Source organism: Scophthalmus maximus, chromosome 18, assembly GCF_022379125.1.
Source record: "Scophthalmus maximus strain ysfricsl-2021 chromosome 18, ASM2237912v1, whole genome shotgun sequence".
Classification (NCBI taxonomy): Eukaryota; Metazoa; Chordata; class Actinopteri; order Pleuronectiformes; family Scophthalmidae; genus Scophthalmus; species Scophthalmus maximus.
In genome coordinates, this window is record NC_061532.1 from 19,920,001 (window position 1) to 19,945,819 (window position 25,819).

The 25,819-nt window shown below is 46.2% G+C and overlaps 1 protein-coding gene across 4 annotated transcripts in view; it reads left to right on the forward strand.

Annotated features, from left to right (window-relative positions):
- vta1 (vesicle (multivesicular body) trafficking 1) overlaps positions 1-25,819 on the forward strand; it is a 31,753-nt gene that overhangs the window by 3,959 nt on the left and 1,975 nt on the right. For 2 of the 4 annotated variants that reach the window (XM_035617299.2, XM_035617302.2), the window contains 6 exons: positions 3,543-3,637; positions 6,734-6,861; positions 8,912-8,987; positions 10,836-10,956; positions 22,480-22,719; positions 23,764-23,841. In XM_035617299.2, coding sequence (XP_035473192.1) covers positions 3,543-3,637; positions 6,734-6,861; positions 8,912-8,987; positions 10,836-10,956; positions 22,480-22,719; positions 23,764-23,841 — 738 coding nt within the window. The remainder of the gene's footprint in view (positions 1-3,542; positions 3,638-6,733; positions 6,862-8,911; positions 8,988-10,835; positions 10,957-22,479; positions 22,720-23,763; positions 23,842-25,819) is intronic. The other 2 variants (XM_035617300.2, XM_035617301.2) reach the window with 2 other exon arrangements.

Below are 25,819 nucleotides of genomic sequence, written 5' to 3' on the forward strand. Positions count from 1 at the left end.
AGCAGCAGGAGTCTTCCTCTGACCTCGTTGTGTCGGCGAGATGCACATGAAGAGACGCAAAGAAAAACAAGATCAATCCGAGTGTCCGTCGATTTGAAGGATGAACTGTATCTTCTTCTTCTTCTTCCTCTGTCAGGGGAAACCTTTCCTTCTCAAACAGTAAGAATTCTTTATGTATTTCCACATCGGGTTTGGGTCTCAGTCGACGGGAAGTCAGCTGTTATAACTATGTGGACGAGGTCGGGTCAATTATTAATCACACCTATATGTTTTCAATCCTTTTAATAGTAGAACTCTGTTCATATTCGTAAGTTCTACGCATTTAATTGTATTTGTGCATATTATTATTTCTATTGATAATGAGTTTCAACCCGACCGATATGGATATCGATATTAGGGAGCTCGAGATATTTATTATTATTTTTTCAAATCTGTCAATGATTCCTAAGATGTCAGATGAAAAAATTTACAAATACAACCAAATAAATAGAACTTGAACTAAGAAATTAACATTTATGTTTCATAAAAACATAAATGCACATTTAAATGATCATATCAGTTGGTCGATAATATTGGTCGAGCTCTAAACATATCGGCCATATCATTTATAATATATGTGGGCGGGGCCTCGATACAGCGGGTGTTGGGATGAGGAGAGAAACAATGTCATTGGCTTGTTCCTGTTCCTGTTGTTGTTGTTGTTTACCAAATGCAGAAACATCTTGGAGGAACAATTGGGTTGATTTAATTTGGACCCAGTTGCAACGTTGCTCTCCGTTGCCAGCGGCTGCTGTGATGTCGTGTTTGTCAGAAGCAGGGATCAGGACGTAAAGACCAGAGGCTGCTCTCGTAGCTGCGAGTGTGTCGGCTCCGTCCGACAGAAGATAAATTGCTTTTACGTTATCTCAAAGACTTTTATCTCGCCGCCCGTCATAGTGATTGACAGGCCTTCTTGTCGCTGAGCGACTTGATCCTGTTTCGAAGTGTTCTGATCTTTCAGACGAACATGGGGGGAAAGAGAGAGTCACACCGGCTGAGTGGGATGAACAGTCACATGTTGGTGGAGCTGCTGTGGACCAGTGATCCTGGTGACCACTGGAGGTCAGCAGCACCATGCGTCTGGGCCCCGGGCCGTTGTCATGACGGCAGGAAGCGCAAGTCACTCATGAAACATGAAACCAGGCAGAAGATACCTCCACAATTTTAACAGAAAAACAAGATGAAATAGAAAAAGCTGAAGAAAAGAAAACCCGTCAGAGACACTGATACTGTGTGTGTGTGTGTGTGTGTGTGGGTGTGTTCTCTGTGTGTGTTCTCTGTGTGTGTGTGTGTGTGTGTGTGTGTGTGTGTGTGTGTGTGTGTGTGTGTGTGTGTGTGTGTGTGTGTGTGTGTGTGTGTGTGTGTGTGTGTGTGTGTGTGTGTGTGTGTGTGTGTGTGTGTGTGTGTGTGTGTGTGTGTGTCTTCTCTGTGTGTGTGTGTGTGTGTTCTGTGTGTGTGTGTGTGTTCTGTGTGTGTGTGTGTGTGTGTGTGTGTTCTCTGTGTGTGTGTGTGTGTGTGTGTGTGTGTGTTCTTTGTGTGTGTGTGTGTGTGTGTGTGTTCTGTGTGTGTGTGTGTTCTGTGTGTGTGTGTGTGTTCTCTCTGTGTGTGTGTTCTCTCTGTGTGTGTGTGTGTGTGTGTTCTGTGTGTGTGTGTGTGTGTGTGTGTGTGTGTTCTCTGTGTGTGTGTGTGTGTGTCTGTGTCTGTGTGTCTGTGTGTCTGTGTGATGACTGTTGCTGACTTGACCACGGAGCTGAAGATTTTCCACATTTTACATTTTTTGTCAACAAATCCCGTGAACAGAAACCAGAGCGAGCGTCTTTGAGAATCTTTACCGACATGAAAACTTAACTTTGACAAATAAACAAAGCGTCATTACGCTGTTTGTCCGTGACACATTCCAGTGATCCATAAATACAATGTTGACAAATATGTTATCGTCATTATATATGTTCATATTTTTTTTCAGTCTACTTTCTCAATTCATTTGTAAATAAACACACATACGAATATTTCTGTTTTTATCAGTCAGACACTTTAATAATTCAGTCAGACACTTTAATAATTCTAAGACAATGATAACGTTTTGCACACACTTAATAATTAATAATATATGTATATATATATTTTTTTAAACCGCATCGTTCCAATATTGATAGAGACGTTGATTACCGTGGCAACACCTAAAACTGTTGACGCTTCAGCGTTGGGGTCTCTCCCCTGGTGATGGGTGTGAAGGTTTGACTCCCACTGGTGCCGTCACTGCTCTGTTGATCATGTTGTGCGACCCAAAGAAAACCGGGTCAGAACCAATCATCCAGTCCAGACTGAGGGTTGGACGCCGGCCCGGGGAACGGCATCCTGGGGAGAGAAAAAACCTTTTAGTCCCTGTGGTGGATCATGTGTTCGTGTCTCTGAGCGACTCAGACGTGGTTTAATGGATGTTGGCTCCGTGAGCAGGAACAGAAAGATTGTTCAAAAAGAAACAATGTGTTGTTGTGCAAAGTGTTGCACATCCGGTCAAAGGTTTTCTCTCCGTGTTCGTTAGCAGCAGTCGTCCGTCAGATGAGTTTCAACAGGGACGGGACGATACCAATTTTTCTTGTCCGATCTGATACCGATCCTGCCGCCTCGAGTATCTGCTGTTACCAATATGGATACTAATCTGATATAGGGCTGCAAATAACAATCGATTAATATGTTGATTATTTTCTCGAATAATCGATTAGTTGTTCGTTCATAAAATGGTGAATGTAGATCCTGTTTCCCAAAACTCCAACATGATGTTTTGTTTTGTCCACACACCAAAGGTATTCAGTTTACTGTCACAGAGGAGCAAAGAAACCAGAACATATTCACATTTAAGCAGATGAAATCAGAATTATGACTTTTTTTTCATAAAAACTACTTACATTAATTTAGTCATGGATTACTAATCAATTAATCGATTAACTGTTGCAGCTCTAATCTGATACAATCTTTTCCCCACTCGTAAAATAAAATATTAATAATGCATTGTTCAGGATGCACTTTGCTGAAACCGCATACTCAACTGTAAGAATATATCATCAACTCCCCTAAAGGAAGAGACACTGTACAGCGACATGACTGAGTTATGGAAACTGCTGTTTTATTTCTCACAGAACTTTTGACAGAATTTGTTATGTTCAGCACCGTTCAAACAATCAAAAAACAACTTAAACTGTATATTAAATAATAGTAAATGAACATAACGATACAATGGCGGAATGTCGTTCAAGGCTTAGTGAACACGTAAATAGGCATTTCTTTGGAATGTTTACTGTAAAGAATCGGAATCGGATTTTACTTCTTATTTCTTCCGTTAGTCAATCCTGTCATTTTGGCCAATATCGACCCGATACCCGTATGGAATATCGGATCGGGCTGTCCTTAGTTTTCAAACTGTATTTTAAAAATGTATATTCACGTAACACAGTATCTGGAAGGTTTCAGATATTAACACCCCCCCCCCCCCTCTCCTGCAGGTCGGCTCTACGCGATGCAGACGGGCATGAAGCTGGACAGCAAAACACCCGAGTGCCGAAAGTTCCTGATCAAACTCATGGACCAGCTGGAGTTGGTGAGTCAGATTCCCACAATGCCTTGCTGCAAGGAGAACGGGTTCTCTCAGTATTACTTATGAATATGTTTATATATATTTTTTCATCATGACATTGTGACCACACGGTCTCGCTCTGGACATGGAGTTTCAGTCAGAGCCGGACCCATTTATGGTTCGGTTGATATGAGACATAATGTCGATGGTATAACTCCCACAATGCTCCTGTGAAAACTTTCTCTTTTTACATAATTAACAATGCAGGAAAGATTTAAGTTCATTTTTATATTTTACTATATTTTTTTAAGCTCATTGTATTTACATTTTCATTTCATTTAAAGATATTTATAATAAGGTTTGATCTATGTGTGTGTATATATATATATCAGCCAATACAATGTATATATCCTTATTTTATTTATGTCTTATTATCCCTAATATCACACGTTTCTGATGGAGCTTGACCGGCATCAGCGATATGAAACTGTTTACTGTACAGATAAACAATGCAGAATTTTTTTTTTTTTTTTTTAAACATATTTGTGTTTTCTTTTTTATTTACAATTATTTATGACAAAGTTTATGGTTGAACTAAAAATATCAAGCCTCAATTACATTTCTTTGTCTTAAAGATTTGATAACGACGTTTAAGGAATTATTGACAGATTAATATATCTATATATATCGGAAATCGTGCCCCAAAAATCCACATCAGTCAGCCTATAGTTTGCGATGAGTTTTTTAACGTCATATTTCTCATCAGTAAACATGTTTTTACACACACACACACACATACAGTATATATATTATCAGGCACACACACACATCACAGGAACACATTAGACTTATTAATTTTCTCGTCCAGTGTACACACACATGACTGCAGATGAAATTAAACGAACTTCAATCTGTTTCCATTCATCCTCCAGTGTTTGTCGATCTGTCCACAGAGCAGGTCGTCTCAACGGGGGCTACGCTAATTAGCTTTTATAGGGTTGTTATGATGCGGGGCAGGGGGTGACGAGAGAGGAGGCGGATGGGACGGAGGGTCAAGGGTCAAACATTTTTAACTGTTATAGATACTGATGCTTCAGCTCGTGGTGAGGGGAGGAGCTAAGAGGAGGTGAAGGTGTGGGGGGGCGTGTTTACTGAACACTCAGAGCCAATCAAGGGACAGAGATGAAAACACGCGAGTACACACTCTGCTGCTGCCAGGTTTTACAGAGGCTGCAGGGGACTCCATTACTGTCACACACACACACACACACACACACACACACACACACACAATCATACACACTCCCAACAGGACTCACATCTGCTGCTTTGATGTGTGTGTGTGTGTGTGTGTGTGTGTGTGTGTGTGTGTGTGTGTGTGTGTGTGTGTGTGTGTGTGTGTGTGTGTGTGTGTGTGTGTGTGTCTCTGTTGGCAGTAACTTCCTGTTGGCTCTGAATTCTAAATATATAATATATATGAATCTGTCTTTATGACAAAGAAATGCAACTAAGACTTGATATTTTAGTTTAACCATAAACTTTATTATAAATAACTATGAATACATAGAAAATACAAATCCAACCAAATAAAAAAGAACTTTAATTAGGAAAATAAAAAAATAATTTATTTTGCGCACTTTTTTTCTGCATTGTGGATTCTGTTAAATATTTCAACACAAGCTCTGATACCAATATGTCTGTTAAACCCTCATCTCGGCCGGGCTCCAGTTTTCATAGTTACTTAAAAAATCACTGAACATATTTTTCTACGACAGCTGGAGCAAAGGTGGAACACGGGCCGAGAAAGAATCCATTTAACTTTGGTTCTGATCCGGAATAAAGAGCCGGATCCAGGAATTTTCTTTCTATCACTTTCGTTTAGAGGTGTTTTTACATTTTCATCGATTTTGACCAGGGAATCATTCATAGATCAGACACCAGGGGGCGATCAGGATGAGTCGGCTTCACTTCAGAGCCGCCGTCGTGTCGTCCATCTTGATTTACTCTCACACACACACATACACATGCTGGTCAGACTTTTTCCACGCCGTCTTTGCCGTCATCTAGATTTCAGAGCTCTCATTTGTTTGAACAAATTGAATGCAGATGCTTCTCTGAGCAGTTTCATGATTCAGTCCAGAAGCCTGATTATTTAATCAGGGCACGAGCATGAAACTGTAAAACATTTAGACCTCTGAAGAATCTGGAACGTGGGGAAACCTTCTTTATGAAGTGTTGCCAGAAGTTGTGAGTCATTTCTGCAGAGCGGGCGAGTCGCCACACAAACCACAGCAGCTCCTCTCTCTCTCTCTCTCTCTCTCTCTCTCTCTCTCTCTCTCTCCCTCTCTCTCCCGCTCGTACATGTTGGACTCATTAACTGCACTTTCCACCAGCCCCCCCCCTCTCACTGGGACGGTGGAACAACCACTTGTCTAAGAAAATGTCTCACGTGGTGCATTGTGGGAAACGGGTGCTGTTGAATGTAGAAGTTTTGCGATGACGTTCTGCACAGTGAAACTAAGAATATCTTAAGGTGTTTCTTGTTACTACGACATTTTTTCCTCAAAGAGCAGAGAAAGTCGTCAAATGACACACTGTGTCAGGGAACAGGAGAGGAAACAGGAGAGGAAACAGGAGATGGAGCAGGAGAGGAAAGGAAACAGGAGATGAAACAGGAAAGGAAACAGGAGATGGAGCAGGAGAGGAAAGGAAACAGGAGAGGAAACAGGAGAAGAAACAGGAAAGGAAACAGGAGATGGAGCAGGAGAGGAAAGGAAACAGGAGAGGAAACAGGAGATGGAGAGGAAAGGAAACAGGAGAGGAGAGGAAACAGGAGAGGAAATAGGAAAGGAAAAAGGAGAGGAAACAGGAGTAATCAGGAGAGGAAAGGAAGCAGGAGAGGAAAGAGCAGATGAAAGAGGAGTAAGTTATAATTATTAGGGCTCGAACGCCTCTTGTTATTATTATTGTTGTTTGAATGAATTGTCAAGACAATATTTTTTTTCCATCAAGGGAATATTTGGCACCTTTGACCTTTCACCGTCTGAGTTGATGACAGCCTCACTACAATGTGTGTGTGATGAATTGTTTTTGATCGTGTGTGTCTGTGTGTGTGTCCAGATGAAGAAGGATCTCGGTGACAATGACTCCATCAGTCAGGAGGTCGTCGGCAACGCCCACATCGAAAACTACGCCTTAAAAATGTTCCTCTACGCCGACAACGAGGATCGAGCGGGACGATTCCACAAGTAAGAAAGATTACCCTCCCTTGCTTCTTCTCCTGCTTCCTCTCCTGTTTCCTCTCCTGTTTCCTCTCCTGTTTCCTCTCCTCTCCTGTTTCCTCTCCTCTCCTGTCTCCTCTCCTGTCTCCTCTCCTGTTTCCTCTCCTCTCCTGTCTCCTCTCCTGTCTCCTCTCCTGTTTCCTCTCCTCTCCTCTCCTGTTTCCTCTCCTCTCCTGTCTCCTCTCCTGTCTCCTCTCCTGTTTCCTCTCCTCTCCTCTCCTGTTTCCTCTCCTCTCCTCTCCTGTTTCCTCTCCCATTTCCTGACACAACATGTCATTAGCCGACTTTCTCTCCTCTTCGTCACTTAGCAACAGGCGGTGAGTCATCCGTCCGTATCCCAGAGATCAATGAAACATCTGTTGGATCTGTGTCGTAATAGAGAGTAACGTATTTATTGATTCATCACTATACACGTGTGTGTATGTGTGTGTCAGGTTTTAATGGGTTAGCGGTTGACAAACAATCGTGTTTCACGAACTCTGTAAGTGACACATGAGAAGGATCCTCTGGGAAACACCGGTCACCACAACGGTAGCGTGACTTTCTCGCCCCGTCGCTGAGTGTGAGCGGCTTGCGGGGCGGGTGGAGGTGGTGGTGGTGGATGAATGGACGCAGGCGACGCAGGTGAAGTGTCAATACAGGTTGACGAGCGCTCTGTTCCCAGGGAAACGCTCTGGTTCCGCTGGAGGGGAGAACCACAAACAGTCTGCACCTTTTTACGAGACGCAGCGGTAACACCACCCGGGCCTCAGCGACGTGTCATGTCACCCCCGTACACACACACACACACACACACACACACACACACACACACACACACACACATATATTGGGGCTTAGGGGCGAATGTTTACAAGAAACTTCCTCTGCTCAATAGCTGACACTCTGCACGACAAGGAACCCATTCATTTTCTTTACCTTACCACTGTGTGTGTGTGTGTGTGTGTGTGTGTGTGTGTGTGTGTGTGTGTGTGTGTGTGTGTGTGTGTGTGTGTGTGTGTGTGTGTGTGTGTGTGTGTGTGTGTGTGTGTGTGTGTGTGTGTGTGTGTGTGTGTGTGTGTGTGTGTGTGTGTGTGTGTTGAATCACTGCAGCTTTAATGTTGAACTACTTGGTATTTGATTGATTTAATCATGAGGTCGAATGTGACATGAGAAAAGAAAATGTTTCCTCCAGAAGAGACGGAACTTTTTCGGTCCCAATTCCGATTCCTCATTTCAGAGAATCTGAAACTAAAGTCATGCGATGTGAACGTTCGTTGTTTCATATGTTGATATGAAGTTTGTCTCGAATCTTGAAATTTCCAGTTTGTTCTCAACATTTAAACTTCACACTCATAAAGCAAAAAAAAAACACGACAGAATGTGAGGAAATGGAAAGTAAAATAAAATCTTTGGTTTTATTGTCTGGTGAAGCAGAGCGGAGCTTTGGCTCGTCCTGGTCACATGTTCCAGGTTAGTCAGAAAACATTTAAAGCTACAGTTTGTAATATTTAGAAGAAGTCGTTTACAGAAATTGAACATATTGTCCATAACTCTGTGTTCATATATCAGTTACGTATAGTTCCATGAGGTGGACCGACCTCCGTGTGAGTCTCCACGTTTCTACGTCGTGTTGAATACGGTTGTTGAACTAAACGTCCAGAACACGTCGCGTTCATGTTGAATTTTCAGACGCTGGAAATGGAATCAGCGGTGCCCCACATAATAAAGTGTCCCCTGTCGGTCGCTCAGTTGGTTGCGGTTTTCAACTTTATCACCAGATATCGCCACGAAATTACAAAAATGACACACTGGTGCTTTAAACTAACAACGCAACGACTGACGGTCACTTCGACCACGTCTTTGTCTGGAGAAGGTCGTCGTCATATCGCAGGACGTCCGTGATTATGTGCCTCGATGGCATCTGACCAGTCCTGACACTCAGTTGAAAGCCCCTGAGTTGAATCTTATCATTATTACCGTTAGACTCCTACTACATTATTTTCCTCTTGTGACCCCTCCTCTTTTCTTCCTGCAGGAACATGATCAAGTCTTTCTACACTGCCAGTCTGCTGCTGGATGTCGTGTCCGTGTTCGGAGAGTTGTCAGAGGAGGTAAGACGAAGATCCTCCACGTTTAACGATCACCAACATACATCACAACTGTATGTTGTTGTCTGCGTCGTCTGATTAAACATCATATTTTCCGTATGTCTAAACAAAAACAAAATAAACAAAAAAACAACAGCTAGTCAAACTTGAAACGTATTCTGTTTATCGCACCCCGGTAACGCTGCTTTTTGTTAAAACTGCAAAATAATGAGTGACCATGACGACGTGATCGCATGATCGCTCACACAAACACACACACACACACAAAACAGATCCTTTCTCTACATCGTGTCCAAGTCTCCCAGAAGCCATTAAAACATCAACATGACACTTTTGGTCCATACAGTTCCACTGAGGGAACACACACACACACACACACACACACACACACAGTCAGCCATCAGACAATGGGTCCTCAGTGGCCCACTCCGCACACTGACAGTCAGGAGTGATTGGGTTTCAGGCAGTAAAAAGAGGTTTTCAGCAGCTTCCCACCTGAGCCGACTGCAGCGGTGAGCAGGTGAGTCGGTGTCGTGTCGCGTGACACCGTCCTCCGTCAGGAAACACCTCCCCCCTCGTGACTCGGTGAGGTTCAAACCTCTCGACGTTACCTGGTGACGCTGACCTCTGAACTTCCTGTGGAGAGGAAGGATGGGTTGATCCCATCACTATTTATTCCCTGACCAGAAGGTCTGTCGGACGTGACTGGGCCTGCGGCGTTTCCACACCCTCACCCGTTTGTTGGTGTGTTGGTTTGTCGGCAGGATTACGCAAAAAACCACTGAACAGATTTCCTTGAAACTGAATACGTCGCATTCACATCGAATTTTCAGATGCTGCTGGAAACAGGAAATGGAATCAGCAGTGCGCCACCCTAAAGTGTCCCCTGTCTGTCGCTCAGTTGGTTGCGGTTTGACACTTTACCACCAGATGCCGCCAGAAAATTATAAAAATCACGAGCGAGATAGAAAAGATTTTCCCAGAGAATAATTTGTGGATCCAGATGGAAACAATGAGACACATTTGGTGACTGATTCTGGTGCAGCTCGATCTGAGGCTCAGGACTGATGTTGTTGTTGTTGGAGGTCCACTGTTCACAATCTTGAACAACATACAGCAACACCACCTTTAAACCGAGGCTGAACAAACACCGCCCGGCCTCAGATCAGACCCCGGCACTCCGGGCAGCCATTGTTCCCGAGCTGCTGCTGTTGAAAACAACGGCACTTATCTCGAAGAAGCAGGAGTTTCTCCATTCATCCTTATCAGCTTCACGTGGGCATAAATCTGCCGCCTTCGCCTCTCGTTGCCTCGACAGCTCATCAACCTTTCGGGCATCCTGCCTCCTTGGCCCGCTCTCATGTGTCCTCGTCTGCCCACTCCTACCGTTAACCCTCACACACTCGCCTCTGGCCTGGTCACTCGTAGCTTCTCACTCAGTCTACATCTGTGCCGATAGGCTTTCGTTTTGGAACGAGCCTTTAAAACAAAATGAGCTCTTCGTTCGCACTCAACGCACCTGAAAACACACGTCACACGAGCAGGAAGTAAGCAGGAAGTAGATTGACTCCTCTGCAGTCGGTTGCTTAGTTACAGACTGCAGAGGACATTATGTCATGTCTCCGACTGATGATATTGACCTTTTTCAAATCCTGCTCCATTTATCTCAACCGTCATGTCCTCAGTCCCTTCACACCCTGCTGCCAAATGATTCACACGCTATGAGCGTTAGAATCATCCGCCTAACCTGAAATGATCTTGTTTTATCAAAATGAACATGAGCAGCTACTACATGACTCAATATAACCAAACCTTTCATGTCTCCCTGCCCCTTCGTCCAACCTCCACCAGAACATCCAGCACAGGAAGTATGCCCGCTGGAAGGCCACCTACATCCACAACTGCCTGAAGAACGGGGAGACGCCTCAGGCCGGGCCCATCGCTATGGAAGGGGAGGAGGACGGGGAAGCAGGTGGGGCTCACTGATATGGCTCAGGAAGACACACACACACACACACACACACACACACACAATCACATGCTGAGGTTTGGGCGCCACTGGTCAAACGTGACGTGAATAATTAAGTGAGCAGAAGATGAAGTAATCTGTACAAGACATACAGTGAAGGTTGAAACATTACTTCTTAGAATGTCAAGAGACATTATTGTGTCATTTTTGTTTCCTACAATTTTTTCCCCCGATACCGTTTTTCCCTTCCTGATACTGATACCTGGACTTTGCGTATTGGCCGATACCGAGTGATCACTATCACTGTTGTTTGGCCGCTTGACAAACGGATACATCCAGAGAATGAAGGTCACAGAACTTCTGTTAAGATCTGGTTTGAAAGTCAGAATTGAAAACGGCAGGAGACGTTCATGACGATGTCTGGACTGTTGGATGATGGTCTGCGCTCTACTGAGGAACGCTGTAAAATATAATATTTCTTAAAAGAGTAAAAAAATCTTTTTAGAAAAAAATGATTTATTTTTAATGCACCTGCGGCTAACGAACGTTCCCACATCACCGTCTCCCCGTGACCTCACTATCGTCTGCTCTTTAAGGAACATTTCCTGTGTGTGTGTGTGTGTGTGTGTGTGTGTGTGTGTGTGTGTGTGTGTGTGTGTGTGTGTGTGTGTGTGTGTGTGTGTGTGTGTGTGTGTGTGTGTGTGTGTGTGTGTGTGTGTGTGTGTGTGTGTGTGTGTGTGTGTGTGTGTGTGTGTGTGTGTGTGTGCGTGTGTGGTAACGTATTGTGTTCCTTATCAGTGGTGAGTGTGTTGCAGGAAAGCTCTTGGGGAGATTAGAGGTGTGCCCACAGAGAGTAGATAAGTCATGTAGTGAAAAGTGAAGCTTTTCTCTCCACGTGTATCTGAACGTGTGCTTGAGATCGTTATGATGTTTTCATCTTTTGAATTGATCGACGGTGAGTCTCTGATGTCAACGTGTTGATGCGTATGTAACACGTGACCTTCGGGAGGAAGGACGCACCACGAGACCCCGAGCAGTCGCAACAGCTAATTGACCATTTCAGCATTTAAAGTTCGACTTGTCAGGAAAAAGCATGACATGAAGTTAACCCTCCTGTTCAGCTGCCACCGCGGGTGGAGGTTTGCGGTACGTGGGGACGTCCCCACGTGGTGCCGGAGGTTTCAGCTCTACAGGTCGTCCTCAGAGATTCCCAGCATCCGTCTCTTGGCAAGTGGAAGATCAGTTTGGTTTCCCCAAAGTCAGGTCACCCTGACCCCCGTCGCCCAGCGTGGGCAGCCGTGTGTTTCCTCCTCCAAGCCTCGATTAGAATTCTTTGTCACGAGGGTTTGATCACAGAGTCAAGTGGCATCAGCTAACGAGTAGAACTCGTACTCGGCAACATTCGGCACTGCGGCGTCTGCACTCGGTTCCAGATCAAACTCTTGAGAGCGAGAACGTCTCTCGTGACGACGCGACACCGAACTGGATCTTCATTAGACGTGAACATGCCTCCGCTCAGCGTCTTGTTATTCATACCAGTGAACTGACGCCGACGGATTCCTGGATGAAATGAACGCCATCTGCTCGTCCACGCCCGAGTGACATCAGCCCGAGACACACACACACACACCCACACACACACACTTTACCCTGTGTCTCTCACACTCTTTCACACCTAGTATTTGCTGACATTCTCCCAGAGTGCATTGGGGTCTCTGGGTCAGTGTCATGACATCATCACACACACACAGGGTGTGAAGGGACCCATCCACCCAGTGTTTGTGTAGTTTAGTCCAGATGTGTCCATGTGACGGACCTGACGACTGCGTTTGTTTTTAATTTCACTCCGTGGTTTCACCAGTGGACTTCCTGTCTCGTACCAGTCCCGTGCTCCACGGCGGACGAGAAGCGAACGTCCGTTAAATCCCAACCTGCTGTCGGCAAAAGCTGTGAAACAAGAAATCAACGTTTTTTTTAAAATAACCGTGTCTCCGAGCTCAGTCGATCTTCTGGGTGTCCACAGGTCACAAGTACATTTTTAACATTTCCCACTTTGTTATCAGCGTTGTGCTCCTCTGTCGGACTGCAGGCACTGGACGCTGCACAGAGACGTGAACCCGTTTCAGTGGGTTAATTAACCACTGGAGAGAAGACACACACACACACACACACACACACACACTCACAGAGTTACAGAAAGACTATTGTCTCCCAGCGGCTCTGGTCCGACTTTCCATGGGCTGGGAAGGGGGTCGAGTTTAGCGAGAGGAAAGGAATGGATGGGGGAGGAGGGGGGGTCGCAGAGAGAGAAAACGACTTCCACAGCTTAGTTGTAAAAACACGAGGAATGTTTCTGTGACCCAGTTGTCAGAGAGCGATGGTTCTGAAAGTATCTGCACCGTTACAGATCCAGTGACTCACGTTCTGTCATTGTATTTAATCTTCACGTACCCAAGACGTCCCTCCAGATCAACATCCATCCGTGTGAATGAGCTTCTTTTCACCTCAACATTTCTCGGCTTGTCTTTAAGAACAACACATTTCCCTCCGTGAAACGTTAAAGTGGAGGCATTCTGCTCCTATTCAAGTTCATAATTAAGTTTCATGTGGGATATTACTGTAAAAGGTTTACAGGCTCTAATGTTCAGTATCTAATCTAAAGATCCTCCAATAGCTCGTAGACAGAAAGCTGAAAGTTTCCCTGAGATGCTTCACGACGGACGTCTCCTGCCGGTTCACCGGTGGAGTTCCGTGTTGGAGTTCCGTGTTGGAGTTCCGTGTTGGAGTTCCGTGTTGGTGTTCCGTGTTGGAGTTCCGTGTTGGAGTTCCGCGTTGGAGTTCCGTGTTGGAGTTCCGTGTTGGAGTTCCGTGTTGGAGTTCCGTGTTGGAGTTCTGTGTTTGTGTTCCGTGTTGGTGTTCCGTGTTGGAGTTCCGTGTTGGAGTTCCGTGTTGGAGTTCCGTGTTGGAGTTCCGTGTTGGTGTTCCGTGTTGGAGTTCTGTGTTGGAGTTCTGTGTTGGAGTTCCGTGTTTGTGTTCCGTGTTGGTGTTCTGTGTTGGAGTTCTGTGTTGGAGTTCTGTGTTGGAGTTCTGTGTTGGAGTTCTGTGTTTGTGTTCCGTGTTGGAGTTCTGTGTTTGTGTTCCGTGTTGGAGTTCCGTGTTGGAGTTCCATGTTGGAGTTCCGTGTTGGAGTTCCGTGTTTGTGTTCCGTGTTGGTGTTCCGTGTTGGAGTTCCGTGTTGGAGTTCCGTGTTGGAGTTCCGTGTTGGAGTTCCGTGTTGGTGTTCCGTGTTGGAGTTCTGTGTTGGAGTTCTGTGTTGGAGTTCCGTGTTTGTGTTCCGTGTTGGTGTTCTGTGTTGGTGTTCCGTGTTGGAGTTCTGTGTTGGAGTTCTGTGTTTGTGTTCCGTGTTGGAGTTCTGTGTTTGTGTTCCGTGTTGGAGTTCTGTGTTGGAGTTCTGTGTTGGAGTTCTGTGTTTGTGTTCCGTGTTGGAGTTCTGTGTTTGTGTTCCGTGTTGGAGTTCCGTGTTGGAGTTCCGTGTTGGAGTTCTGTGTTTGTGTTCCGTGTTGGAGTTCTGTGTTTGTGTTCCGTGTTGGAGTTCTGTGTTTGTGTTCCGTGTTGGAGTTCTGTGTTGGAGTTCCGTGTTTGTGTTCCGTGTTTGTGTTCTGTGTTGGAGTTCCGTGTTTTGTGTTCCGTGTTTGTGTTCTGTGTTGGAGTTCCGTGTTTGTGTTCCGTGTTTGTGTTCTGTGTTGGAGTTCCGTGTTGGAGTTCCGTGTTTGTGTTCCGTGTTGGAGTTCTGTGTTGGAGTTCCGTGTTTGTGTTCCGTGTTGGAGTTCTGTGTTGGAGTTCTGTGTTTGTGTTCCGTGTTTGTGTTCTGTGTTGGAGTTCTGTGTTGGAGTTCTGTGTTTGTGTTCCGTGTTGGAGTTCTGTGTTTGTGTTCCGTGTTGGAGTTCTGTGTTGGAGTTCCGTGTTTGTGTTCCGTGTTTGTGTTCTGTGTTGGAGTTCCGTGTTTGTGTTCCGTGTTTGTGTTCTGTGTTGGAGTTCCGTGTTTGTGTTCCGTGTTTGTGTTCTGTGTTGGAGTTCCGTGTTGGAGTTCCGTGTTTGTGTTCCGTGTTGGAGTTCTGTGTTGGAGTTCCGTGTTTGTGTTCCGTGTTGGAGTTCTGTGTTGGAGTTCTGTGTTTGTGTTCCGTGTTTGTGTTCTGTGTTGGAGTTCTGTGTTTGTGTTCCGTGTTGGAGTTCTGTGTTTGTGTTCCGTGTTGGAGTTCTGTGTTGGAGTTCCGTGTTTGTGTTCCGTGTTTGTGTTCTGTGTTGGAGTTCCGTGTTTGTGTTCCGTGTTTGTGTTCTGTGTTGGAGTTCCGTGTTTGTGTTCCGTGTTTGTGTTCTGTGTTGGAGTTCCGTGTTGGAGTTCCGTGTTTGTGTTCCGTGTTGGAGTTCTGTGTTGGAGTTCCGTGTTGGAGTTCTGTGTTGGAGTTCCGTGTTTGTGTTCCGTGTTGGAGTTCTGTGTTGGAGTTCTGTGTTTGTGTTCCGTGTTTGTGTTCTGTGTTGGAGTTCTGTGTTTGTGTTCCGTGTTGGAGTTCTGTGTTGGAGTTCCGTGTTGGAGTTCCGTGTTTGTGTTCCGTGTTGGAGTTCTGTGTTGGAGTTCTGTGTTGGAGTTCTGTGTTTGTGTTCCGTGTTGGAGTTCTGTGTTGGAGTTCCGTGTTGGAGTTCCGTGTTTGTGTTCCGTGTTGGAGTTCTGTGTTGGAGTTCTGTGTTTGTGTTCCGTGTTTGTGTTCTGTGTTGGAGTTCTGTGTTTGTGTTCCGTGTTGGAGTTCTGTGTTGGAGTTCTGTGTTTGTGTTCCGTGTTGGAGTTCTGTGTTGGAGTTCCGTGTTGGAGTTCCGTGTTTGTGTTCCGTGTTGGAGTTCTGTGTTTGTGTTCCGTGTTGGAGTTCTGTGTTTGTGTTCCGTGTTGGAGTTCTGTGTTGGAGTTCCGTGTTGGAGTTCCGTGTTTGTGTTCCGTGTTGGAGTTCTGTGTTTGTGTTCCGTGTTGGAGTTCCGTGTTTGTGTTCCGTGTTGGAGTTCTGTGTTGGAGTTCTGTGTTGGAGTTCTGTGTTTGTGTTCCGTGTTGGAGTTCTGTGTTGGAGTTCCGTGTTGGAGTTCCGTGTTTGTGTTCCGTGTTGGAGTTCTGTGTTGGAGTTCTGTGTTTGTGTTCCGTGTTGGTGTTCTGTGTTGGAGTTCCGTGTTGGAGTTCCGTGTTTGTGTTCCGTGTTGGAGTTCTGTGTTGGAGTTCTGTGTTTGTGTTCCGTGTTTGTGTTCTGTGTTGGAGTTCTGTGTTTGTGTTCCGTGTTGGAGTTCTGTGTTGGAGTTCCGTGTTGGAGTTCCGTGTTTGTGTTCCGTGTTGGAGTTCTGTGTTGGAGTTCTGTGTTTGTGTTCCGTGTTGGAGTTCTGTGTTGGAGTTCTGTGTTTGTGTTCCGTGTTGGAGTTCTGTGTTGGAGTTCTGTGTTTGTGTTCCGTGTTGGAGTTCCGTGTTTGTGTTCCGTGTTGGAGTTCTGTGTTGGAGTTCTGTGTTGGAGTTCCGTGTTGGAGTTCCGTGTTTGTGTTCCGTGTTGGAGTTCTGTGTTGGAGTTCTGTGTTTGTGTTCTGTGTTTGTGTTCCGTGTTGGAGTTCCGTGTTTGTGTTCTGTGTTGGAGTTCTGTGTTTGTTTTCCGTGTTTGTGTTCCGTGTTGGAGTTCCGTGTTTGTGTTCCGTGTTGGAGTTCTGTGTTGGAGTTCCGTGTTGGTGTTCCGTGTTGGAGTTCTGTGTTGGAGTTCTGTGTTTGTGTTCCGTGTTTGTGTTCTGTGTTGGAGTTCTGTGTTGGAGTTCTGTGTTTGTGTTCCGTGTTTGTGTTCTGTGTTGGAGTTCTGTGTTTGTGTTCCGTGTTGGAGTTCTGTGTTGGAGTTCCGTGTTGGAGTTCCGTGTTTGTGTTCCGTGTTGGAGTTCTGTGTTGGAGTTCTGTGTTGGAGTTCTGTGTTTGTGTTCCGTGTTGGAGTTCTGTGTTGGAGTTCCGTGTTGGAGTTCCGTGTTTGTGTTCCGTGTTGGAGTTCTGTGTTGGAGTTCTGTGTTTGTGTTCCGTGTTTGTGTTCTGTGTTGGAGTTCTGTGTTTGTGTTCCGTGTTGGAGTTCTGTGTTGGAGTTCTGTGTTTGTGTTCCGTGTTGGAGTTCTGTGTTGGAGTTCCGTGTTGGAGTTCCGTGTTTGTGTTCCGTGTTGGAGTTCTGTGTTTGTGTTCCGTGTTGGAGTTCTGTGTTTGTGTTCCGTGTTGGAGTTCTGTGTTGGAGTTCCGTGTTGGAGTTCCGTGTTTGTGTTCCGTGTTGGAGTTCTGTGTTTGTGTTCCGTGTTGGAGTTCCGTGTTTGTGTTCCGTGTTGGAGTTCTGTGTTGGAGTTCTGTGTTGGAGTTCTGTGTTTGTGTTCCGTGTTGGAGTTCTGTGTTGGAGTTCCGTGTTGGAGTTCCGTGTTTGTGTTCCGTGTTGGAGTTCTGTGTTGGAGTTCTGTGTTTGTGTTCCGTGTTGGTGTTCTGTGTTGGAGTTCCGTGTTGGAGTTCCGTGTTTGTGTTCCGTGTTGGAGTTCTGTGTTGGAGTTCTGTGTTTGTGTTCCGTGTTTGTGTTCTGTGTTGGAGTTCTGTGTTTGTGTTCCGTGTTGGAGTTCTGTGTTGGAGTTCCGTGTTGGAGTTCCGTGTTTGTGTTCCGTGTTGGAGTTCTGTGTTGGAGTTCTGTGTTTGTGTTCCGTGTTGGAGTTCTGTGTTGGAGTTCTGTGTTTGTGTTCCGTGTTGGAGTTCTGTGTTGGAGTTCTGTGTTTGTGTTCCGTGTTGGAGTTCCGTGTTTGTGTTCCGTGTTGGAGTTCTGTGTTGGAGTTCTGTGTTGGAGTTCCGTGTTGGAGTTCCGTGTTTGTGTTCCGTGTTGGAGTTCTGTGTTGGAGTTCTGTGTTTGTGTTCTGTGTTTGTGTTCCGTGTTGGAGTTCCGTGTTTGTGTTCTGTGTTGGAGTTCTGTGTTTGTTTTCCGTGTTTGTGTTCCGTGTTGGAGTTCCGTGTTTGTGTTCCGTGTTGGAGTTCTGTGTTGGAGTTCCGTGTTGGTGTTCCGTGTTGGTGTTCCGTGTTTGTGTTCCGTGTTGGAGTTCTGTGTTGGAGTTCCGTGTTGGTGTTCCGTGTTGGAGTTCCGTGTTGGAGTTCCGTGTTGGAGTTCCGTGTTGGAGTTCCGTGTTGGAGTTCCGTGTTGGAGTTCTGTGTTTGTGTTCCGTGTTGGTGTTCCGTGTTGGAGTTCCGTGTTGGAGTTCCGTGTTGGAGTTCCGTGTTGGAGTTCCGTGTTGGTGTTCCGTGTTGGAGTTCTGTGTTGGAGTTCTGTGTTGGAGTTCCGTGTTTGTGTTCCGTGTTGGTGTTCTGTGTTGGAGTTCTGTGTTGGAGTTCTGTGTTGGAGTTCTGTGTTGGAGTTCTGTGTTTGTGTTCCGTGTTGGAGTTCTGTGTTTGTGTTCCGTGTTGGAGTTCCGTGTTGGAGTTCCATGTTGGAGTTCCGTGTTGGAGTTCCGTGTTTGTGTTCCGTGTTGGTGTTCCGTGTTGGAGTTCCGTGTTGGAGTTCCGTGTTGGAGTTCCGTGTTGGAGTTCCGTGTTGGTGTTCCGTGTTGGAGTTCTGTGTTGGAGTTCTGTGTTGGAGTTCCGTGTTTGTGTTCCGTGTTGGTGTTCTGTGTTGGTGTTCCGTGTTGGAGTTCTGTGTTGGAGTTCTGTGTTTGTGTTCCGTGTTGGAGTTCTGTGTTTGTGTTCCGTGTTGGAGTTCTGTGTTGGAGTTCTGTGTTGGAGTTCTGTGTTTGTGTTCCGTGTTGGAGTTCTGTGTTTGTGTTCCGTGTTGGAGTTCCGTGTTGGAGTTCCGTGTTGGAGTTCTGTGTTTGTGTTCCGTGTTGGAGTTCTGTGTTTGTGTTCCGTGTTGGAGTTCTGTGTTTGTGTTCCGTGTTGGAGTTCTGTGTTGGAGTTCCGTGTTTGTGTTCCGTGTTTGTGTTCTGTGTTGGAGTTCCGTGTTTGTGTTCCGTGTTTGTGTTCTGTGTTGGAGTTCCGTGTTTGTGTTCCGTGTTTGTGTTCTGTGTTGGAGTTCCGTGTTGGAGTTCCGTGTTTGTGTTCCGTGTTGGAGTTCTGTGTTGGAGTTCCGTGTTTGTGTTCCGTGTTGGAGTTCTGTGTTGGAGTTCTGTGTTTGTGTTCCGTGTTTGTGTTCTGTGTTGGAGTTCTGTGTTGGAGTTCTGTGTTTGTGTTCCGTGTTGGAGTTCTGTGTTTGTGTTCCGTGTTGGAGTTCTGTGTTGGAGTTCCGTGTTTGTGTTCCGTGTTTGTGTTCTGTGTTGGAGTTCCGTGTTTGTGTTCCGTGTTTGTGTTCTGTGTTGGAGTTCCGTGTTTGTGTTCCGTGTTTGTGTTCTGTGTTGGAGTTCCGTGTTGGAGTTCCGTGTTTGTGTTCCGTGTTGGAGTTCTGTGTTGGAGTTCCGTGTTTGTGTTCCGTGTTGGAGTTCTGTGTTGGAGTTCTGTGTTTGTGTTCCGTGTTTGTGTTCTGTGTTGGAGTTCTGTGTTTGTGTTCCGTGTTGGAGTTCTGTGTTTGTGTTCCGTGTTGGAGTTCTGTGTTGGAGTTCCGTGTTTGTGTTCCGTGTTTGTGTTCTGTGTTGGAGTTCCGTGTTTGTGTTCCGTGTTTGTGTTCTGTGTTGGAGTTCCGTGTTTGTGTTCCGTGTTTGTGTTCTGTGTTGGAGTTCCGTGTTGGAGTTCCGTGTTTGTGTTCCGTGTTGGAGTTCTGTGTTGGAGTTCCGTGTTTGTGTTCCGTGTTGGAGTTCTGTGTTGGAGTTCTGTGTTTGTGTTCCGTGTTTGTGTTCTGTGTTGGAGTTCTGTGTTTGTGTTCCGTGTTGGAGTTCTGTGTTGGAGTTCCGTGTTGGAGTTCCGTGTTTGTGTTCCGTGTTGGAGTTCTGTGTTGGAGTTCTGTGTTGGAGTTCTGTGTTTGTGTTCCGTGTTGGAGTTCTGTGTTGGAGTTCCGTGTTGGAGTTCCGTGTTTGTGTTCCGTGTTGGAGTTCTGTGTTGGAGTTCTGTGTTTGTGTTCCGTGTTTGTGTTCTGTGTTGGAGTTCTGTGTTTGTGTTCCGTGTTGGAGTTCTGTGTTGGAGTTCTGTGTTTGTGTTCCGTGTTGGAGTTCTGTGTTGGAGTTCCGTGTTGGAGTTCCGTGTTTGTGTTCCGTGTTGGAGTTCTGTGTTTGTGTTCCGTGTTGGAGTTCTGTGTTGGAGTTCCGTGTTGGAGTTCCGTGTTTGTGTTCCGTGTTGGAGTTCTGTGTTTGTGTTCCGTGTTGGAGTTCCGTGTTTGTGTTCCGTGTTGGAGTTCTGTGTTGGAGTTCTGTGTTGGAGTTCTGTGTTTGTGTTCCGTGTTGGAGTTCTGTGTTGGAGTTCCGTGTTGGAGTTCCGTGTTTGTGTTCCGTGTTGGAGTTCTGTGTTGGAGTTCTGTGTTTGTGTTCCGTGTTGGTGTTCTGTGTTGGAGTTCCGTGTTGGAGTTCCGTGTTTGTGTTCCGTGTTGGAGTTCTGTGTTGGAGTTCTGTGTTTGTGTTCCGTGTTTGTGTTCTGTGTTGGAGTTCTGTGTTTGTGTTCCGTGTTGGAGTTCTGTGTTGGAGTTCCGTGTTGGAGTTCCGTGTTTGTGTTCCGTGTTGGAGTTCTGTGTTGGAGTTCTGTGTTTGTGTTCCGTGTTGGAGTTCTGTGTTGGAGTTCTGTGTTTGTGTTCCGTGTTGGAGTTCTGTGTTGGAGTTCTGTGTTTGTGTTCCGTGTTGGAGTTCCGTGTTTGTGTTCCGTGTTGGAGTTCTGTGTTGGAGTTCTGTGTTGGAGTTCCGTGTTGGAGTTCCGTGTTTGTGTTCCGTGTTGGAGTTCTGTGTTGGAGTTCTGTGTTTGTGTTCTGTGTTTGTGTTCCGTGTTGGAGTTCCGTGTTTGTGTTCTGTGTTGGAGTTCTGTGTTTGTTTTCCGTGTTTGTGTTCCGTGTTGGAGTTCCGTGTTTGTGTTCCGTGTTGGAGTTCTGTGTTGGAGTTCCGTGTTGGTGTTCCGTGTTGGTGTTCCGTGTTTGTGTTCCGTGTTGGAGTTCTGTGTTGGAGTTCCGTGTTGGTGTTCCGTGTTGGTGTTCCGTGTTGGTGTTCCGTGTTGGTGTTCCGTGTTGGAGTTCCGTGGCCGCTGGACGGCCCCTGACAGGAGACGACTGTTTGACCGACTGAAAGTTGGAAGTGCCCTGTGGCAAAACACTCGGCCACTAATTGTCGGAGCGGAGCTGCTCAGTGTCCGGCAGAAGAACAGTTGCTCTGTGAATCATCCTTCCTTCTTCAGGGCGACAGGAAACAGACTTTTTGTTTGTCACAGTGTCTTGATTATTTCCAGAATCCACCAACCACTCCGGCTGTCACACCGACCGTCACACCGACCGAACAGACCAGAATAAAAACCGGCAAATTCAGATTTTCATCGTGGGGAGTGGTTGGTGCAGAATCTACAGCCGCTAGTTTTACTTCTGATTCTGATTCACTTCTGGATTTGGCTGGTGATGAAGCACGAGTGTCGGATTCTGGTTGGTAGAATTTGTTGTTGTGTTGTTCATTCAGCCCAGAACCTTCGTCTTCCCACAAACGAGCTCTCGTGGAATATTTTCATGTAAATAAATACAGACTTTATGTTCTCAAATAGATTCATGATGACACTTTAAATTTACTACAGTATTCTTAATCTCACACGATCAGTGCGCTCGACTCGTCGTCCAACGCGTTGTCGTCATCGTGTGTGTGAGCGTCTCGATCGTGTGTGGAGTGTCACATCTCTGATGACAGGTCGGGGCTTTAACACGGTGTCCGATACAGCCTGTGTCTGCAAAATCCCCTCCAACATTTTTTAATCTGTCAAAATATCTTTGGCAGCGGAGCAATGTTTCTCTTTGTGTTAGGTGTGGTCGCTGAGAGAGAAGTCTCCAGCGTCTGGATCGTGTTGGGAAGATGTAAACACGGCAGGCTGCACTTTCTCTCTTTCACAAGCTCGTCTGTGTCCTTTCTTTTTTTAATCGTTTTGTCGGATCATCGCTTTGTTTCGAACTCTAACTATTATCACGAGTCTGTACAGTCTACTGCAGGTTCAGTGCACCGAGGTGTCGGGGTTTATTCCCTCATCACCAATCCTAAGAGAGGCATTTTGAACTGGTCCTGACGTCCACTGACACGCCGCCAGTTACTAGTCAGCAAAATAAACAATCAGACCCTGAAAAGAAGTGAAGGAGTGAAATCAACCCACGCCCAGGGCCGGTTTTTAGTCCCGGTCCATCCCTGGGAATCGCTCACCAATAAACACTGAACCAGACCTAATTGATCTGCTTAAAAAAATCATCCGACATACGTGGAGAGACACGGGGACCCTGGACACAGACGTAAACGATGTCCTGGAAAATGCTGCCAGCAGTTTTCTCCTGAAGAAATGCGCAAAACCACATTGTGTTCATGTCTACAACGTCGTCTTGTTGTAAAGTATAGTGACTCTCGTTTTCTCTGTCCTCTTTTCTCCCGTAGATGAGTTTGGAGCCGCAGGTTTCTCAGGCCACGGTGGATCCTTCAGGGCGGGTGCTCCGTCCGAGTCCTACGAGGACCAGGACAAGAGTTTGTATCCGGGTCCGGCCCCTGGGATCGGATTTACTCCCAGTCCGGGATCGGGGCCCTCGGGTCCGCCCTCCACCAACTACAACAACATCCACATCCCGCCAGGGGCCCACGCACCGGCCAACACGCCGGCCGAGCTGCCGCCGCCTGCAGGTAGGAAGCAGAGAGACACTCACGTTAGCATCAAGACTTCATCCTCCGACTTTTCCTCTAGCGCCATCATCTGGCCAGAGTTTGAATTTCTGCAATAATAAGGTTCTTGACCAAAAGCCAGCAAATTTAGCGTTCATGATGGCGGCCGCTAAAATCGTTTTGTACATTTCGTTAGCAATGTGTGATTCAGCAGTTATGCAGATTTTCGTCAATTTCTTTGAAAAATAAAAAAATGTAATTTACTTCTCTTCACCAAATCCTTCGGGCGATGCAGCTCCGGATCAGAACTTGCTTTAGCGTGTTGAGACGTGACGTTAGCCTCAGCGCAGGGATGAGCTCTCCGAGCTTCCTGCGAGTCGGTTCATCCGTCAGATTACGCAAAATCTACCAAACCGATTTCCACAAAACTTGGCGGCGGGACGCGGCCTCGGAGGAACCTGTTACATACTGATGTTGTTGTTGGGCAGAACTTCATACGACGGGTTTTTATTAGTGTCGGAATCTGGTGAAGATGGAAAAAAAGTCAAATCTGTGAACCATGATATCACACACATTTCACCAGATCTCCTTTAAAAAGCTCATTTAATAATAATGTTATGACTGTTTATGAAAATTTTATTTGAGCCGTAGGAAATGACATAACACTGTTATAATGTTCTCGTGGTACAAATGAATCATAAGAACAACGCACTCATTGTTCTTTGGTTGTTTATGGTCCGATCAGTTTTTACTCACCAGCTCTTTTCGTCGTCTGCCTCGTAATCCCTGTTCCTCGCTGATTTCCCCCGACAACGGCGAGTACGTGACAATCAGTCGCACAATCAGTCGCACAATCAGTCGCACACCGACTCACACACACATACACACACATACACACACTCCTCAATGACCACTGAGAGTCTGTGTGTGTGTGTGTGTGTGTGTGTGTGTGTGTGTGTGTGTCATCTTGAGTGACGTCGTTAGGATCAACACACACACGCACACACACTGTTATTGTGGTGTGTATTTTGTGTTTTTCATGATGGGTGTGTGTTTGTGGACCAGCAGAAGGAGTGAAACCGGTGCCTTTGCCTCGGTCGGGCCCGACTGTCGACCCCTCACTGCTCAACGCCCAGCAGCAGGGTGAGGACACACACACTCCTACACACCATGTACACACACTGGACTACAGACAGCGAGGTCTCACTGCTGCTGGTGTTTGAACAAAATTCACCTCCTTCATTGAACATGTCTTTAAATCCTCTGTTTGTCTTTTACTTTTATTTAATGGCCCTGATTTTACACCTCACATTACCACAAAGTATTATCAGTAGGCATAACCGAACACGAGGATTTCTTTTGGTTTATCAATTGTTGTTTTTTGTCAAAAGTCTGCATTTGTGCAAAGGGGAGCGATGCTCAAAACATCTTCAGTTTATTGAACTCTACTGTAGGGATGAACGGCGCTCTTCTAAAGGAACGTCCCCTCAGTTGGTGCTGATGGTTGTGAGGAACGCTGTCCGACACCTCAACATCTCCCGTCGATGTTTAAACAGCCAGAGAACCTTAAAAACACTTAATCCTTCAAAAGAACTTTTAGAACAACTTAAAGAACCGGTGAGTAAGAGACGGCGCTGACAGCGCGCGATTGGTCCCTGCAACAGTCGTCTAACCGATCATTACCGCCTCGCCACCGCCACTTTGCCGCTGTCTAGACTATGATTAGCCGCCGGTTGGTGGTCGCCCGCAAACATAGTGAGAAGAGCGAGAGACACACACACAGAGAGAGAGAGAGATAGTTAATGGCTGGAGATTTTTCCCATAATTCACTCTGCTAAGTGTTCTGGCCCCTCGACAACCGCCTCAGCTTTTAAGGAGAAGTCGTGTCTTATTTGAATCAGTTCTGGTTTCACATTTGATCAGAAATAATTCACGCTCCGATACGAGAACTGATCTTGATCTTTGACTCCCTCGTCTTTTTAAGTCATTGTGGCGGTTTTCTAATGGCGGAAGGGAAGGTCTCAGTCCCACCGTCACAAGCGCTTCAGCTCCGGAGTTTGACTTTAGAGGGGGTTTTAATTTGGGTGATTTTGGTAAAGTGGATCAGAGAAATGCTGACTGAAGGAAGTAGAGAGTCTCACATGGGAGACGCTCGGAGCTGCCGAGCAGAAAACACAAGCTTCCTGGTTTGTCTGTTTGAAAGGTTCTAATCGAGCGCTGCGGGCAAACAGACTGAGCCTTAATATATTCCTCACACACGTCTGCTCATCATAAATGTGTCGGCTTCCGGACAAAAGCAGAAGTGTAATCGCCCGAGCGGCGCCTGGATTCACCTGTGAAGGCTCGACAAGAGAAAAACGGCTTTTCATCTCTCGGCCTTGAAAAGAGGTTGAATTATTCATGTCTCCTATTCATGCAGTCGTGGTTCTGCTGAGCAGGCGTTCGAAACATCCACAGGAAGATAAACGTCTGTTCTCATGACGTTCAGGTTTCACCTTTCTCCAAATCTCTGTCTGCGTCCAGCGCTGTGGCTTCTCCCAGCTCTTCTCTCCCCCCTCCCCCACACGACTCCCTTCTTGGGAGTGTGCAGTCAGCATATTCACAAGTCTTTTCCAGCTTTCTGGAGGAGAAGAGGAATCAGCCAAGGGATCAGGGGCTTCTGGTGCAACATTATTCAATCGTTCTTTTCCCCCTGTTCTTCTCCAGGACATTTCTCCGAGCAGAGGACGATGTTTTTACGAGCGTTCCTGCGCCAAGAGAGACATCATCTGTTGCTCCGTTTCCTCGGCCTTCAGAGGTCTCAGAATATTAACACCAAAGTCATCGAGTCAGTTAGCCTCGTTATTATTTCATGTATTAGACGTTAACTCTGGGAGAGTTTGGCTGCGTGGATCTGCAGATTTATCGCCTCTGCTGTTGAAGGAGAGTGGAGTTTTCAGCCACTGAACCACTGAACCAACTGGAGAATCACCTCCTCCCTCATCCGTCTTCACTGGCTTCCTGTCAAGTCCCACATGGTTTACAGAATCCCTCCACGCCCCGACCCCCCAGTACCTGTCTGACCTCCTCCGCCTCCACGCCCCATCCCAGAACCTGCGGTCCTCAGACCCGAGTCTGCTCG